We start from the raw sequence: 17,274 nt of genomic DNA on the forward strand, positions 1-17,274 counted from the left end.
GGGACAGAGAGTGAAGGGGGGATGGTGGGAGAGAGAGTGATAGTGAGAGATGGGGAGGGGGACAGAGAGTGAAGGGGGGATGGTGGGAGAGAGGGTGATAGTGAGAGATGGGGAGGGGGACAGAGAGTGAAGGGGGGATGGTGGGAGAGAGGGTGATAGTGAGAGATGGGGAGGGGGACAGAGAGTGAAGGGGGGATGGTGGGAGAGAGGGTGATAGTGAGAGATGGGGAGGGACAGAGAGTGAAGGGGGGATGGTGGGAGAGAGGGTGATAGTGAGAGATGGGGAGGACAGAGAGTGAAGGGGGGATGGTGGGGGAGAGGGTGATAGTGAGAGATGGGGAGGGGGACAGAGAGTGAAGGGGGATGGTGGGAGAGAGAGTGATAGTGAGAGATGGGGGAGGGGGACAGAGAGTGAAGGGGGGATGGTGGGGGAGAGGGTGATAGTGAGAGATGGGGAGGACAGAGAGTGAAGGGGGGATGGTGGGAGAGAGGGTGATAGTGAGAGATGGGGAGGGGGACAGAGAGTGAAGGGGGGATGGTGGGAGAGAGAGTGATAGTGAGAGATGGGGGGGACAGAGAGTGAAGGGGGGATGGTGGGAGAGAGGGTGATAGTGAGAGATGGGGGAGGGACAGAGAGTGAAGGGGGGATGGTGGGGGAGAGGGTGATAGTGAGAGATGGGGAGGACAGAGAGTGAAGGGGGGATGGTGGGGGAGAGGGTGATAGTGAGAGATGGGGAGGGGGACAGAGAGTGAAGGGGGGATGGTGGGAGAGAGGGTGATAGTGAGAGATGGGGGGACAGAGAGTGAAGGGGGGATGGTGGGAGAGAGGGTGATAGTGAGAGATGGGGAGGGGGACAGAGAGTGAAGGGGGATGGTGGGAGAGAGAGTGATAGTGAGAGATGGGGGAGGGGGACAGAGAGTGAAGGGGGGATGGTGGGGGAGAGGGTGATAGTGAGAGATGGGGAGGACAGAGAGTGAAGGGGGGATGGTGGGAGAGAGGGTGATAGTGAGAGATGGGGAGGGGGACAGAGAGTGAAGGGGGGATGGTGGGAGAGAGAGTGATAGTGAGAGATGGGGGGGACAGAGAGTGAAGGGGGGATGGTGGGAGAGAGGGTGATAGTGAGAGATGGGGGAGGGACAGAGAGTGAAGGGGGGATGGTGGGAGAGAGAGTGATAGTGAGAGATGGGGGGGACAGAGAGTGAAGGGGGATGGTGGGGGAGAGGGTGATAGTGAGAGATGGGGGGAGGGACAGAGAGTGAAGGGGGGATGGTGGGAGAGAGGGTGATAGTGAGAGATGGGGGGAGGGACAGAGAGTGAAGGGGGGATGGTGGGAGAGAGAGTGATAGTGAGAGATGGGGAGGGACAGAGAGTGAAGGGGGGATGGTGGGAGAGAGAGTGATAGTGAGAGATGGGGGGGACAGAGAGTGAAGGGGGATGGTGGGGGAGAGGGTGATAGTGAGAGATGGGGGGAGGGACAGAGAGTGAAGGGGGGATGGTGGGGGGAGAGGGTGATAGTGAGAGATGGGGGAGGGGACAGAGAGTGAAGGGGGATGGTGGGAGAGAGGGTGATAGTGAGAGATGGGGGAGGGGACAGAGAGTGAAGGGGGATGGTGGGAGAGAGGGTGATAGTGAGAGATGGGGGGAGGGACAGAGAGTGAAGGGGGATGGTGGGAGAGAGGGTGATAGTGAGAGATGGGGGAGGGGACAGAGAGTGAAGGGGGATGGTGGGAGAGAGGGTGATAGTGAGAGATGGGGGAGGGGACAGAGAGTGAAGGGGGGATGGTGGGAGAGAGGGTGATAGTGAGAGATGGGGGGGACAGAGAGTGAAGGGGGGATGGTGGGAGAGAGGGTGATAGTGAGAGATGGGGGAGGGGACAGAGAGTGAAGGGGGGATGGTGGGAGAGAGGGTGATAGTGAGAGATGGGGGGGACAGAGAGTGAAGGGGGGATGGTGGGGGAGAGGGTGATAGTGAGAGATGGGGAGGGACAGAGAGTGAAGGGGGATGGTGGGGGAGAGGGTGATAGTGAGAGATGGGGGGGAGAGAGAGTGAAGGGGGATGGTGGGAGAGAGGGTGATAGTGAGAGATGGGGAGGGGGAGAGAGTGAAGGGGGGATGGTGGGAGAGAGGGTGATAGTGAGAGATGGGGGGAGGGCAGAGAGATGGATATAAGTTCAGGAAGGCTGGCATAGTGATCGAACGAGAGATAGAAAGAATGAGGGTGGGAGATGAGGAAATTGAGGGAAGAGGGAGAGGGTAATTCTCTCACTTAGCTCATCACTAACTCTGAGTCCGGTCTCTGTTCCGTTAGGATGTTTCCTATCAGTTCCGGATGGTTTCACGGAGCGGGGAGCTGGTCAGTGAGCCGAGTGATATTGTTAATGTCTCAACCTCAGGTAAGTGTGTGTGTGTGTGTGTGTGTGTGTGTGTGTGTGTGGGGTGTGTGTGTGTGTGTGTGTGTGTGTGTGTGGTGTGGGGTGTGTGTGTGTGTGTGGTGTGGGGTGTGTGTGTGTGTGTGTGTCTATGCGCCTGTGTGTGAGAGAGAGAGTAGGAGTGTGTGTGTGTCTCTGCGCGTGTGAGTGTGTCTGTGTGAGTGTATGTGTGAGTGTGAGTGTCTGTGTGTGTGTGTGTGTGTGTGTGTGTGTCTCTATGCGTGAGTGTCTCTGTGTGTGCGAGTGTGTGTGTGGGTGCACGCATGAGTGTTGGTGTGGGGGAGTTTGTGTGAGAGCGAGGGTGTGTGTGAGTGAGAGTGCGTCTGTGTGTGTGTGCGTGCGAGTGTTTGTATGTGTGTGTGTGTGAGGGTGTTTGTGTGTGTGAGAGTGTGTGTGAGTGCATATATGAGAGCAAGTGTGTGTGTGTGTGTGTGTGAGCGAGGATTTGTGTGAGTGTGCGTGTGAGAGAGAGTGTATGAGAGAGTGAGTGTGTATGTGTGTGAGAGAGTGTAAGTGTGTATGTGTGTGTGAGTGAGTGTGTGTGAGTATGAGTGAGTGTGTGTGGGAGAGTGTGAGTGCGTATGAGTGAGTGAGGTTGTGTGTGTGAATGTGCATGTGAGAGAGAGGGTGTGTGTGTGTATGTGAGCGTGTGTGTGTGAGAGATCTGTGTGTGCATGAGAGAGTGTGTGTGAGAGAGCAAGTGTGTATGTGAGTGAGAGTGTGTGAGAGTGTGTGTACACGGGGAGACTCAGTCACTACGAGGAAGGTTTTCAGTTTGATAATCTCAGGCCGGGTTGTAATATGCTCCGTTTTCCGGGTCCCCTCCCCCAGGAATGTCGAGCTATCCCTCGGGGGAGACAGTGTGGGAGCCCTTCACCCACTCTGTCCGGGCTGGCATCATCGCTGGGGTCTGCTTCCTCACAACAGCCTTGATCATCAGCATCCTGGTCTCGCACATCATGAGGATGAGGAGAGAGAGCCGGCTGCAAAGTGAGAAACTGTGGGGGGGGGGGGGGCGTGGGGGGGTGTGGGTGGTGGGGAAGGGGGTACGGGGTGGGGAGGGGTGGGGGGGGAAGGGGGTACGGGGTGGGGAGGGGTGGGTGGGGTTGGGGAACTGAGAAAGCAAACTCAACCCTGGGCATCAAGGCTGCCTTCGACCGAGTGTGGCATCACGGAGCCCTGGCAAGACTGGAATCAATGGGTATCAAGGGGGGTGGGGGGGGCAAACCCTATGCTGGTTGGGGTCAGACCTGGCACAGGGCAAGATGGTTGTGGTTGTTGGAGGGTCAATCATCTCAGCTACATAGAGATGTCCAGCACGGAAACAGACCCTTCAGCCCATCTCGTCCAGGCCGACCAGATATCCCAACCCAATCTAGTCCCACCTGCCAGCACCCGGCCCATATCCCCCCAAACCCTTCCTATTCATATCCCCATCCAGATGCCTCTTAAATGCTGTAATTGTACCAGCCTCCACCACTTCCTCTGGCAGCTCATTCCATACACGTACCACCCTCTGGGGGAAAACGTTGCCCCTTAGGTCTCTTTTATATCTTTCCCCTCTCACCCTAAACCTATGCCCTCTAGTTCTGGACTCCCCCACCCCAGGGGAAAAGACTTTGCCTATTTACCCTATCCATGCCCCTCATGATTTTATAAACCTCTATAAGGTCACCCCTCAGCCTCCGACGCTCCAGGGAAAACAGCCCCAGCCTGTTCAGCCTCTCCCTGTAGCTCAGACCCTCCAACCCTGGCAACATCCTTGTAAATCTTTTCTGAACCCTTTCACATTTCACAACATCTTTCCAATAGGAAGGAGACCAGAATTGCACCCAATATTCCAACAGTGGCCTAACCAATGTCCTGTACAGCCGCAACATGACCTCCCAACTCCTGTACTCAATACTCTGACCAATAAAGGAAAGCATACCAAACGCTGCCTTCACTATCCTATCTACCTGCGACTCCACCTTCAAGGAGCTATGAACCTGCACTCCAAGGTCTCTTTGTTCAGCAACACTCCCTAGGACCTTACCATTAAGTGTATAAGTCCTGCTCTGATATGCTTTTCCATAATGCATCCCTACAGGAGTCCCTCAGATTAGTGTCCCAGGCCCCAACCACCTTCAGCGCCTTCATCAATGACCTTCCCTCCAAGATAAGGCCCGAAGTGGGGATGTTCCCTGATAATTGCGCAGTGTACGGCGATTCCTCAGATACTGAAGCAGCCCAAATGCGACAAGATCTGGACAATACCCAGGCTTGTGCTGACAAGTGGCAGGGAACAGCTGTGCCACACAAATGCCAGGCTCTGAACATTGCCAAAAGGGGACATTCTTAACGATTGTCCATTGGCGTTCACTCTGACAAACGAGTCAACGTACCCTCTCTCCCAGCCTCTTATCTGCTCTTATGGTCATAACGTTATACAGCACAGAAACAGGCCCTTCGGCCCTACACCTTCATGCTTGAAACCTATGCCCGCCAGTTCTGGATTCCCCGACCCTGGGAACAAAGACCTTGGCTGTTCACCCTATCCATGCCTCGACATGATATTGTAAATCCTTCTAAAACCATCCCTCAGCCCCCAGGATAACAGCCCCAGCCTATCCAGCCTCTCATTACAGCTCAAGCCCATCAGTCCTGGTAAAACCATCGCACATTATCCCCGTGTCTGCGTGGGTTTACTCTGGGGGCTCCACGTTCCTCCCACAAACCAAAGCTGTGTAGGTTAGGGTGGATTGGCCATGCTCAATTACCCATAGTGCTCAGGGATGTGCAGGTTAGGGTGGATTGGCCATGCTCAATTACCCATAGTGCTCAGGGATGTGCAGGTTAGGGTGGATTGGCCATGCTCAATTACCCATAGTGCTCAGGGATGTGCAGGTTAGGGTGGATTGGCCATGCTAAATTACCCCATAGTGCTCAGGGATGTGTAGGTTAGGGTGGATTGGCCATGCTAAATTACCCCATAGTGCTCAGGGATGTGTAGGTTAGGGTGGATTGGCCATGCTAAATTACCCATAGTGTTCAGGGATGTGTAGGTTTGGGTGGATTGGCCATGCTAAATTACCCCATATTGCTCAGGGATGTGTAGGTTAGGGTGGATTGGCCATGGTAAATTACCCCATAGTGTTCAGGGATGTGCAAGTTGGGGTGGATTGGCCATGCTAAATTTCCTAGGTGCATTAGTCAGAGGGATAGGTGTCTCGGTGGGTTACAGTTTACAGGGTTGGCATGGACCTGCTGGGCCGAAGGGCCTGTTTCCAGGCTGAAGTGAATCAAATCTAAGTCTTTTTGGCACCATTTCCAGTTGAGTACCATCTTCCCCACAGGAAGGGCTACCAGCCCTGTGCTCAACACAACAAAGGGAGCCTTACCATTGCCTTGTCCAGCGCTCACATGACCTCTCACCTCCTGAACTGAATGCTGTGACCCATGACGGCAGGCTTACCAATCTCTGTCTTCACCATCCCACCCACCTGCGATACAACCTGCCAGCAATCGTGCACCTCAACCCTCCGACTCTCTCTCTCTCTCTCTCTCTCAACAACGCTCCCCACGAACTGTGCGCTGCCTTGTCTTCCCAAGACCGCTCACTCGTCGGAAGTTAATGTCCCCCCCACCTTGTGCCGATCCTCGGGCCTGTTGCTCGGTATCCCACAGTGCTCTGGGGCAACCCTGTTGGCCGTCAGAATTCTGTGGCGAACGACGGTCGACGCACCTGGAGGGTGAGTGCGAAGGCTACTCGCTTTGGGAAGGAAAGGGCAGAGCTTCAGATTGTTTCTGAGACGGAGAGAGAGAGAGAGAGAGAGAGAGGTCCGGAAGTGCGCGTTCAGAAGTTGGTGCAGTGGGAGCGTCCATGTCCCTGGGTAACCGAGAGTGAGCGTGCTGGGGCGGGTCAGTGATTGGAAGGGGACCTCAGTCTCTCTGTCACAAGGGGCCCAGTTGCGAAGGTGTCCTGTTACACTCGCTACAACTAGGATTTAGAACATTCCGGCGCAGTACAGGCCCTTCAGCCCCTCGATGTTGTGCTGACCTGTGGAACCAACCTGAAGCCCATCTAACCTACACCATTCCACTCTCGTCCATCTGCCTATCCAATGCCCATTTAAATGCCCTGAAAGTTGGCGAGTCTACTCCCGTTGCAGGCAGTGCGTTCCACCCCCCTCCTACTCTCTGAGTAAAGACACTACCTCTGACATCTGTCCTGTATCTATCACCCCCGCAATCTAAAGCTGTGTCCCCTCGTGCTAGCCATCACCATCTGAGGAAAATGACTCTCCCTGTCCACCCGATCTAACCCTCTGACTATCAGTTATGTCTCAAATACTTACCGAGGACAGTTCTGGTCTCCTCACCAAACATGGGAGCGAATAGAAGGAGTGCAGCGGAGAGAGGTGGGGGGTCACCGGATTAACCCCTGGGATCATCCTGTCGGGAGAGAGTGAGGGAGATTGGGCCTGTAGCCACTCCCTCCAAACACATCCTCCCAGGGGAAGTGTGGAAGAGCTGGAGTAGGGACCTTTACCCCGCCCACGTCGCGAGGATGAGGTGGGCAGGCCGTTTCTAACGGAGATGGGGAGGAACTTCTTCAATCGGAACGCTCTGGAGTTCTCACCCCTCCTCCTCCAACCCCCAGAGAATTCCGGGTGGTCAGTTATCGCTCAGGGGTGGGGAGCACTTGGTTTCTGGGGATTCGAAATGCTGGACGGGTGCAGAGATATATTTGGGGTTTGGGGGGGAAGGGAACAGCAATGAGGAGATGAACAGCTGTGAGCTAGAATGGTGGAACAAGCCAAAGGGCCGAATGGCCTCCTTCTGTATTCCTACATACCTCAGTCAGATTCATTCAGGGAGATATCTGTACACTGACTGGTGTCTCTCAGTCCCTCTCACTCTCAGGGAGATATCTGTACACTGACTGGCATCTCTCAGTCCCCTCTCTCTCAGGGAGATATCTGTACACTGACTGGTGTCCCTCAGTCCCTGCCTCTCTCTCAGGGAGATATCTGTACACTGACTGGTGTCTCTCAGTCCCCTCTCTCTCAGGGAGACATCTGTACACTGACTGGTGTCTCTCAGTCCCCTCCCTCTCAGGGAGATATCTGTACACTGACTGGTGTCTCTCAGTCCCCTCTCTCTCAGGGAGATATCTGTACACTGACTGGCATCTCTCAGTCCCCTCTCTCTCAGGGAGATATCTGTACACTGACTGGTGTCCCTCAGTCCCTGCCTCTCTCTCAGGGAGATATCTGTACACTGACTGGTGTCTCTCAGTCCCCTCTCTCTCAGGGAGACATCTGTACACTGACTGGGGTCTCTCAGTCCCCTCTCCCTCTCAGGGAGATATCTGTACACTGACTGGTGTCTCTCAGTCCCTCTCTCTCTCTCAGGGAGATATCTGTACACTGACTGGTGTCTCTCAGTCCCTCTCTCTCTCTCAGGGAGATATCTGTACACTGACTGGTGTCTCTCAGTCCCCTCTCTCTCAGGGAGATATCTGTACACTGACTGGTGTCTCTCTCAGGTTCTTACTTTCTCAGTATTTATTTTGATGTATGATCGCAAGCTGGAACACAGCAATTCACATTAAAACTACTTTGTATTTTTTTACAGATGTGCCCATTGTTTTCAGTCACTATCAGAAGACTCCAAATATCGAGTAAGTTCATTGGCAAATCCCCATCTAACCCCGTGCTGTCCCTGTCCTGGGAGGGTTTGATGGGGACAGTGTAGAGGAAGCTTTACTCTGTATCTAACCCCGTGCTGTCCCTGTCCTGGGAGTGTTTGATGGGGGACAGTGTAGAGGGAGCTTAACTCTGTATCTAACCCTGTGCCGTCCCTGTCCCTGGGAGTGTTTGATGGGTACAGTGTAGAGGAAGCTTTACTCTGTATCTAACCCTGTTCTGTCCCTGTCAATAGACAATAGACAATAGGTACAGGAGTAGGCCATTCTGCCCTTCGAGCCTGAACCACCATTCAATATGATCATGGCTGATCATCCTTACTCAGTATCCTGTTCCTGCCTTATCTCCATAACCCTTGATCCCACTATCCTTGAGAGCTCTATCCAACTCTTTCTTAAATGAATCCAGAGACTGGGCCTCCACTGCCCTCTGGGGCAGAGCATTCCACACAGCCACCACTCTCTGGGTGAAGAAGTTTCTCCTCATCTCTGTCCTAAATGGTCTACCCCGTATTTTTAAGCTGTGTCCTCTAGTTCGGACTCACCCATCAGCGGAAACATGTTTCCTGCCTCCAGAGTGTCCAATCCTTTAATAATCTTATATGTCTCAATCAGATCCCCTTCAGTCTTCTAAACTCAAGGGTATACAAGCCCAGTCGCTCCAGTCTTTCAGGGTAAGGTAATCCAGCCATTCCAGGAATTGACCTCGTGAACCTACGCTGCACTCCCTCAATAGCCAGAATGTCTTTCCTCAAATTTGGAGACCAGAACTGCACACAGTACTCCAGGTGTGGTCTCACCAGGGCCCTGTACAGCTGCAGAAGCACCTCTTTGCTTCTATATTCAATCCCTCTTGTTATGAAGGCCAGCATGCTATTAGCCTTCTTCACTACCTGCTGTACCTGCATGCTTACCTTCATTGGCTGGTGTACAAGAACACCCAGCTCTCTCTGTACTGCCCCTTTACCTAAATTAATTCCATTGAGGTAGTAATCTGCCTTCCTGTTCTTGCCACCAAAGTGGATAACCATACATTTATCCACATTAAACTGCATCTGCCATGCATCTGACCACTCACCTAACCTGTCCAGGTCACCCTGTAATCTCCTAACATCCTCCTCACAATTCACTCTGCCACTTAGTATCAGCTTAGTATCATCAGCAAATTTGCTAATGTTATTACTAATACCATCTTCTATATCATTAATATATATTGTGAAAAGCTGCGGTCCCAGTACTGATCCCTGCGGTACCCCACTGGTCACTGCCTGCCATTCCAAAATGGAGCCATTTATCACTACTCTTTGTTTCCTATCAGCCAACCAACTTTCAATCCAAGTTAGTACTTTACCCCCAATACCATGCACCCTAAGTTTACTCACTAACCTCCTATGTGGGACTTTATCAAAAGCTTTCTGAAAGCCCAGGTACACTACATCTATTGGATCTCCCTTGTCCATCTTCAGAGTTACATCCTCAAAAAATCCCAGAAGATTAGTCAAGCATGATTTCCCCTTCATAAATCCATGCTGACTCTGTCCTATCCTGTTACTACTATCCAGATGTGTCGTAATTTCATCCTTTATAATAGACTCCAGCATCTTTCCCACCACTGAGGTCAGACTAACTGGTCTATAATTTCCTGCTTTCTCTCTACCACCTTTCTTAAAAAGTGGTACAACATTAGCCACCCTCCAATCCGCAGGAACTGATCCCGAATCTATCGAAATCTGGAAAATAATCACCATCACATCCACGATTTCCCGAGCCACCTCCTTCAATACCCTGGGATGTAGACCATCAGGCCCCGGGGACTTATCAACCTTCAGACCTAACAGTCTCTCCAACACCAATTCCTGGCAAATATAAATTCCCTTCAGTTCAGGTCCTTCAGCCACTGTTACCTCAGGGAGATTGCTTGTGTCTTCCCCAGTGAACACAGATCTGAAGTAACCATTTAATTCTTCTGGCATTTCTTTGTTCCCCATAATATATTCCCCTGTTTCTGTCTTCAAGGGCCCAATTTTAGTCTTAACCATTTTTTTGCCTTTCGCACACCTAAAAAAGCTTTTACCATCCTCCTTTATATTTTTGGCCAGTTTCCCTTCGTACCTCATTTTTTCTCTGCGTATTTCCTTCTCAGTAATCCTCTGTTGTTCTTTAAAAGCTTCCCAGTCCTCCGCTTTCCCACTTATCTTTGCTATATTATACTTTTTCTCTTTTAACTTTATATGTTTCTTAACTTCCCTCGTCAGCCACGGCCACCCATGCCTCCTCCTAGGATCTTTCTTCCTTTTTGGAATGAACTGATCCTGCATCTTCTGCATTGTACCCAGAAATATCTGCCATTGTTCCACCACTGTCATCCCTGCTCAGGTATTGCACCATGGAACTTTGGCCAGCTCCTCCCTCATAGCTCCATAGTTCCACTTATTCAACAGAAGTACTGTTGCTTCCGACTGTACCCTCTCCCTCTCAAATTACAGATTGAAGCTTATTGTATTATGGTCACTACTTCCCAATGGCTCCTTCACTTCGAGGTCCCTGACCAATTCTGGTTCATCGCACAACACCAGATCCAGAATTGCCTTCTCCCTGGTCGGCTCCAGCACCAGCTGCTCTAAGAATCCATCTCTGAGGCACTCCACAAAGTCTCTTTCTTGAGGTCCATACCATCCTGATTCTCCCAGTCTACCTGCATGTTGAAATCCCCCATAACAACTGTAGTAACATCTTTGCGACAGGCCAATTTCAGCTCCTGATTCATCTTATGTCCGACATCCAGACTACTGTTTGGGGGCCTGTAGATAACTCCCAAGAGGGTCTTTTTACCCTTAGTATTTCGCAGCTCTATCCACACTGACCCTACATCCCATGATTCTGGGTTCCCCCGCGCAAGGGACTGAATATCATCCCTTACCAACAGGGCCACCCCACCCCCTCTGCCCGTCAGTCTGTCCTTACGATAGTACGTGTAGCCTTGAATATTCATTTCCCAGGCCCTGTCCACTTGAAGCCATGTCTCAGTTATCCCCACAATATCGTAGCTGCCAATTTCCAAAAGAGCCTCAAGCTCATCCATCTTATTTCTAATGCTTCGTGCATTCATGTATAGTATTTTTAATTTGCCCTCACCCTTCCCATCAACTCCTATTTCACTCAGCCTTACAGCATGATCCCTTTCTGAGTTTTCTGCCTCATTGATACCGTTGTCTTACTTGACTTCCCTTGTTCGAACGTTCCCTCCAATTTCCTTCTTAAACATCCAGTTTGTCCCCATCCCTCCGTCCCCGTTACTTAGTTTAAACGTAGCTGTGTTGCAGTAGCAAATCTGCCTGCCAGAATGCTGGTCCCTAACCTATTAAGGTGCAAACTGTCTCTCTTATATAATTTATGCTTACCACAAAACACACTCCAGTGATCCAAAAATTTAAATCCTTGCTTCCTGCACCAGTTCCCCAGCCGCACGTTCAAGTCCATTATCTCCCTGTTTCTGGCCTCACCAGCCCGAGGAACTGGAAGCAAACCGGAGATAACCACCCTGGAATTCCTGCTTTTCAGCCTTCTTCCTAGTTCTCCGAAGTCCTGTAAGTGTTTGATGTGGGACAGTGTAGAGGGAGCTTTACTCTGTATCTAACCCCGTGCTGTCCCTGTCCTGGGAGTGTTTGATGGGGGACAGTGTAGAGGGAGCTTTACTCTGTATCTAACCCCGTGCTGTCACTGGCCTGGGAGTGTTTGATGTGGGACAGTGTAGAGGGAGCTTTACTCTGTATCTAACCCCGTGCTGTCCCTGTCCTGGGAGTGTTTGATGGGGGACAGTGTAGAGGGAGCTTTACTCTGTATCTAACCCCGTGCTGTCCCTCTCCTGGGAGTGTTTGATGGGGGAACAGTGTAGAGGGAGCTTTACTCTGTATCTAACCCTGTGCTGTCCCTCTCCTGGGAGTGTTTGATGGGGGAACAGTGTAGAGGAAGCTTTACTCTGTATCTAACCCTGTGCTGTCCCTGTCCTGGGAGTGTTTGATGGGGGACAATGTAGAGGGAGCTTTACTCTGTATCTAACCCCGTGCTGTCCCTGTCCTGGGAGTGTTTGATGGGGACAGTGTAGAGGGAGCTTTACTCTGTATCTAACCCCGTGCTGTCCCTGTCCTGGGAGTGTTTGATGGGGACAGTGTTGAGGGCTGTGTGTCTGAATGCGTGTCTCAGTGTTGTTTCTCTCGCCGTTCTCCCCCACCACAGACGCTCCGATAGCCCGGACAGCCTGTTGAAACTCAAGTTGGAGAGCCCCGTTTATGAGACGTTTGAACGTGTCACTGTGCCCCCTGGGAAGACCGGGCGAGGGAAGGCTGCACAGTACGAGACCCACCTGGGCGGCCTGGAGTCTATCCAGCGGGGTGCGGACGGACGCTTTGTGGTGGGCCCGGAGCCTGAGATCAGTCTGAACCCCACTCCCCCCTGCCCAGGGCCCTGCCCCCAAGCCCAGCAGGTACATGCCAGGCCCCCGCTGCGACCCAAGGCCCGTGGCCAGGCCAGGGCCCGTCCTCGGGCCTGCTACTTCGCCATGGGCACCAGCAGCCCCGCTGACGAGTCGCAGCCTCCCCCCAGCCCCGGCATCAGTCCCATCGGCCCCGGGAGCCGCCCGGCCGGGCCCCAGCAGGCTCCCCCTCCTCCCGATGCCCCGGCCCCCGGGACCGGCCGCGGCAGCCTGTTCGAGCTAGGCCCCGTCGCCGTCGGCGACCGAGGCCCGGGCCGCAGCTCCCCCCTCCTGGGCCCCTCCTCCAGGCCCGGGCACCCCCAGCGAGTCTGCATCCAGGCTTCGGGGAGCCGGACACTACTCCGCGAACCCTCGATGAGCCTCTGCCCCTTGGCAGTACCTTCAGAAACCACGGGCAGTTCCCTTGCCCCCAACAGCAGCGGCTACCACAGCGGAGAGGCATCCTGGCTGCTCAGAGAAGACAGTAGCCGCAACAAGAGGTACGAGCAATTAAGAGTCATGGAGTCACAGAGACGTACAGCACGGAAACAGACCCTTCGGCCCAACCCGTCCATGCCGACCAGATATCCCAACCTAATCTAGTCCCACCTGTCCGCACCCGGCCCATATCCCTCCAAACCCTTCCTATTCATATACCCATCCAGATGCCTCTTAAATGCTGTAATTGTACCAGCCTCCACCACTTCCTCTGGCAGCTCATTCCATACACGTACCACCCTCTGGGGGAAAACGTTGCCCCTTAGGTCTCTTTTATATCTTTCCCCTCTCACCCTAAACCTATGCCCCTCTAGTTCTGGACTTCCCCACCCCAGGGAAAAGACTTTGTCTATTTACCCTATCCATGCCCCTCATGATTTTATAAACCTCTATAAGGTCACCCCTCAGCCTCCGACGCTCCAGGGAAAACAGCCCCAGCCTGTTCAGCCCTCCCTGTAGCTCAGACCCTCCAACCCTGGCAACATCCTTGTAAATCTTTTCTGAACCCTTTCAAGTTTCACAACATCTTTCCGATAGGAAGGAGACCAGAATTGCACCCAATATTCCAACAGTGGCCTAACCAATGTCCTGTACAGCCGCAACATGACCTCCCAACTCCTGTACTCAATACTCTGACCAATAAAGGAAAGCATACCAAACATTGTCTTCACTATCCTATCTACCTGCGACTCCACTTTCAAGGAGCTATGAACCTGCACTCCAAGGTCTCTTTGTTCAGCAACACTCCCTAGGACCTTACCATTAAGTGTATAAGTCCTGCTAAGATTTGCTTTCCCAAAATGCAGCACCTCGCATTTATCTGAATTAAACTCCATCTGCCACTTCTCATCCCATTGGCCCATCTGGTCCAGATCCTGTTGTAATCTGAGGGAACCCTCTTCGCTGTCCACTACACCTCCAATTTTTTGTTTGAGCTCAAACTGACAAATTCACTGAAATCCTTTGAGGATCGATGAAGGGGAATCAATCGATGTCATATATTTGGATTTTCTTAAGCAACTTAATAAGATAAGCTGCCAGAGGAAGTGGTGGAGGCTGGTACAATTGCAACACTTAAGAGTCATCTGGATGGGTATATGAAGAGGAAGGGTTTGGGGGGATATGGGCCGGGTGCTGGCAGGTGGGACTAGATTGGGTTGGGATATCTGGGTGAGCATGGAGGGGTTGGACCGAAGGGTCTGTTTCCATGCTGTACATCTCTATGACTCTATAACAGCCCTTGGTGTTGGGGCATTAATAGAGGATTGATTAAGTAGTAGGAGGGGAGGTGGTGTTATCGCTGGTCTGTTCCCCCAGATCACGTCCTGGGGTCCTGAGTTCAAATCCCGCCACGGCAGACTCTGGAAGTTGAATCCGATAAATATCTGAAATTTAAGAGTCTAAGGAAACCATTGATGATTGTCGGGAAAACCACATCTGGTTCACTAATGTCCTTTAGGGAGGGAAACTGCCATCCTAACCTGGTCTGGGCCTACGCGTGACTCAGCATCCACAGCAATGTGGATGACTCTTAAACTGCCCTCTGGGTAATTAGGGGTGGGCAATAAACGCAGGGCCTAGCCTGGGCCTAGCCCTCATCCTGTGAATGAATACAAACAAACAGAAAAGACAGGAAGTTGACATTGTGGGAGCCATTTTCAAGATGGCAACCAGAAACTAACAGAGCGCCACAGGGACCACAATCATTTCCAATATGATTCAGATGAGGAAAGTGAATTTATTAGGGCGGCACGGTGGCTCAGTGGTTAGCACCACTGCCTCACGGTGCCAGGGACCCGGGTTCAATCCCGCCCTCGGGCGACTGTCTGTGTGGACTTTGCACATTCCCCACCCCCTTCCCCTCCCCGCACCGTGTCTGCGTGGCTTTCCTCCGGGTGCTCCGGTTTCCTCCCACAGTCCAAAGATCCTACAGGAAAGATGTTGTCGTGAGAGGGTTCAGAAAAGATTTACAAGCATGTTGGAGGGTTTGAGCTACAGGGAGAGGCTGAACAGGCTGGGGCTGTTTTCCCTGGAGCGTCGGAGGCTGAGGGGTGACCTTATAGAGGTTTATAAAATCATGAGGGGCATGGATAGGATAAATAGACAAAGTCTTTTCCCCTGGGGTGGGGGGAGTCCAGAACTAGAGGGGCATAGGTTTAGGGTGAGAGGGGAAAGATATAAAAGAGACCTAAGGGGCAACTTTTTCCCCCAGAGGGTGGTACGTGTATGGAATGAGCTGCCAGAGGAAGTGGTGGAGGCTGGTACAATTACAGCATTTAAGAGGCATCTGGATGGGAATATGAACAGGAAGGGTTTGGGGGGATATGGGCCGGGTGCTGGCAGGTGGGACTAGATTGGGTTGTGATATCTGTTCGGCATGGACGGGTTGGACCGAAGGGTCTGTTTCCGTGCTGTACGTCTCTGTGACTCTATGAGCAGGTTAGGGTGGGTTGGCCGTGCTAAGTTGCCCCAGGGACGTGCAGATGAGGGTGGGTTAGGCACGGTGCAGGTGGAGGGAGCAGGGAGGTGGGATGCTCTTGGGAGGGTGGGTGCAGGCTCAACAGGCCAAGTAGCCTCTAAGCGCTTTGTTGGAACTCTACGGCAAATCTTTACGGATGGCAGGAAAATAGATGGGAAAACGCGCAGTGAGGGTGACTCCGAGAGCGTGCAGGGGGTCAGAGAGTGAGGAAAAAACGCGGCAGATGTGACATAATGTGGGAAATGGGAGGCTCTGCACTTTGGCAGGAAGAATAGAGGAGGTGAATATTATTTAAACGGTGCAGGACTGCAGAAAGCTACAGCCCAGAAGGATTGGAGAGCCCTCACCTACACAAATCGCAAAGAGCGAGCACTCAAGTTCAGCGGGGGGCAGGGGGATGGCAAATGGAACGCTGGTCTTGACTTCAAAGGGAGTGGAGCGTAAAAATGGGGAGGTTTTGCTAAAACGAGACAGGGCGTGATCAGAGTGCGGCTGGAACACGGTGAACAGTTTCCCGTATCTAGGGGAAGACAGAGTGAGGGCATTCCGTGGGAAGGTTCACTCGGCCGATCCCCGGAGGATGGAGGGACTGCCTGATGGAGAGGAGCTTGAGTAGGGAGGGCCCCTGAGCTTGGAAGAATGGGAGGAGTCCTTACTGCAACGTACAAGAGGGGCGACTGGACAGAGGGGAGATGGGGAGGGGTTGTTTCCCTCCCCTGGTGTGTGTGGGGGAGGGAGTCTAGGACCCAGAGGGGAATCGTCTTAGAGACAGGGAGGGATTCCTTCTCTCTCTCCGAGGGGAGGGATTCTGGGGCCGGGGTCAGTCAAGGCCGAGAGGGATTGTTTTGGTCAGGAAGGGGGGAAAATAAAAGAGGGGAGGGTTGTCGGGTTGTTGAACGACGGCGCAGAATCGACGGGCCGAAGAGCCATGTTCTGCTGCTCGCCCCGTGTGGTGGTAAATGATTGCTTTCCTGCGCTTGCGAGCTCTGACAAACCCCCTTCAGGATTTGATGCGTTTCTTGCCGGTGGTGGGGAGAGACGGGGAGGGGTGGGGGACAGGACTTTGTAAGCAATCCCGAATGCGCTCGGACCAGCAGGGTACGTCCTCGGCACGCGATTGTTTTACACGTGGATGAGGTGCGGCGCCACTGGGGGGGGGGGGGGGGGGGGGGGGGGGGGAGGGCGGGGGAGAGGATGGTAGCGCCGATGTTCCTTGGCTACGGCGTTGGCCAAATCCCTGCTGCGCCCCCCCCCACGGGTAACGGCCTGACCAATCGGACTCTGGCTTGCAGCTGATTAACCAATCACGGGTCAGCAGACCGCTCGCGGGTCACAACGACGACAACACAACATAATTGGCCTTCCAAGTTTGGGCATTCTTGCATTCGGGTCCTGACGAATGGGATCTACTCAGTCCCTCAAGGATTAAGGGGTGCGGTTGGTGGGGATGGGGGAGGGGCTGCAATTGCCGAGGGATTGTGCAAGGGGGGTGTCCTGACCCCGTGTTCTCCCCCTCCCCCCACCCCCGGACTCTTGCAGGGGCGTCCCGGCTGAGGGGAGGTCTGATTTGGACGCGGGCCTGGCGATGAGCTCGGAGATCCTCGACGCCCTGAGGGTGTATCAGAGGGCAAGGCGCCCACACTCCAGCATCGTGCTCCATGACCTCACCCTGACAGGTCAGTACCCTCGCGAGGGAGGGGGCCCCCC

At 53.1% G+C, this 17,274-nt stretch overlaps 1 protein-coding gene across 1 annotated transcript in view; it reads left to right on the forward strand.

Moving 5' to 3' along the window:
- The window catches only part of LOC132834553 (protein turtle homolog A-like), an 80,758-nt gene that overhangs the window by 44,853 nt on the left and 18,631 nt on the right, over window positions 1–17,274 (forward strand). The window contains exons 15-19 of the mRNA XM_060853495.1: window positions 2,310–2,394; window positions 3,262–3,420; window positions 8,050–8,095; window positions 12,356–13,090; window positions 17,107–17,243. Coding sequence (XP_060709478.1) covers window positions 2,310–2,394; window positions 3,262–3,420; window positions 8,050–8,095; window positions 12,356–13,090; window positions 17,107–17,243 — 1,162 coding nt within the window. The remainder of the gene's footprint in view (window positions 1–2,309; window positions 2,395–3,261; window positions 3,421–8,049; window positions 8,096–12,355; window positions 13,091–17,106; window positions 17,244–17,274) is intronic.

The sequence above is a fragment of the Hemiscyllium ocellatum genome, chromosome 40 (genome assembly GCF_020745735.1).
Source record: "Hemiscyllium ocellatum isolate sHemOce1 chromosome 40, sHemOce1.pat.X.cur, whole genome shotgun sequence".
Taxonomy (NCBI): Eukaryota; Metazoa; Chordata; class Chondrichthyes; order Orectolobiformes; family Hemiscylliidae; genus Hemiscyllium; species Hemiscyllium ocellatum.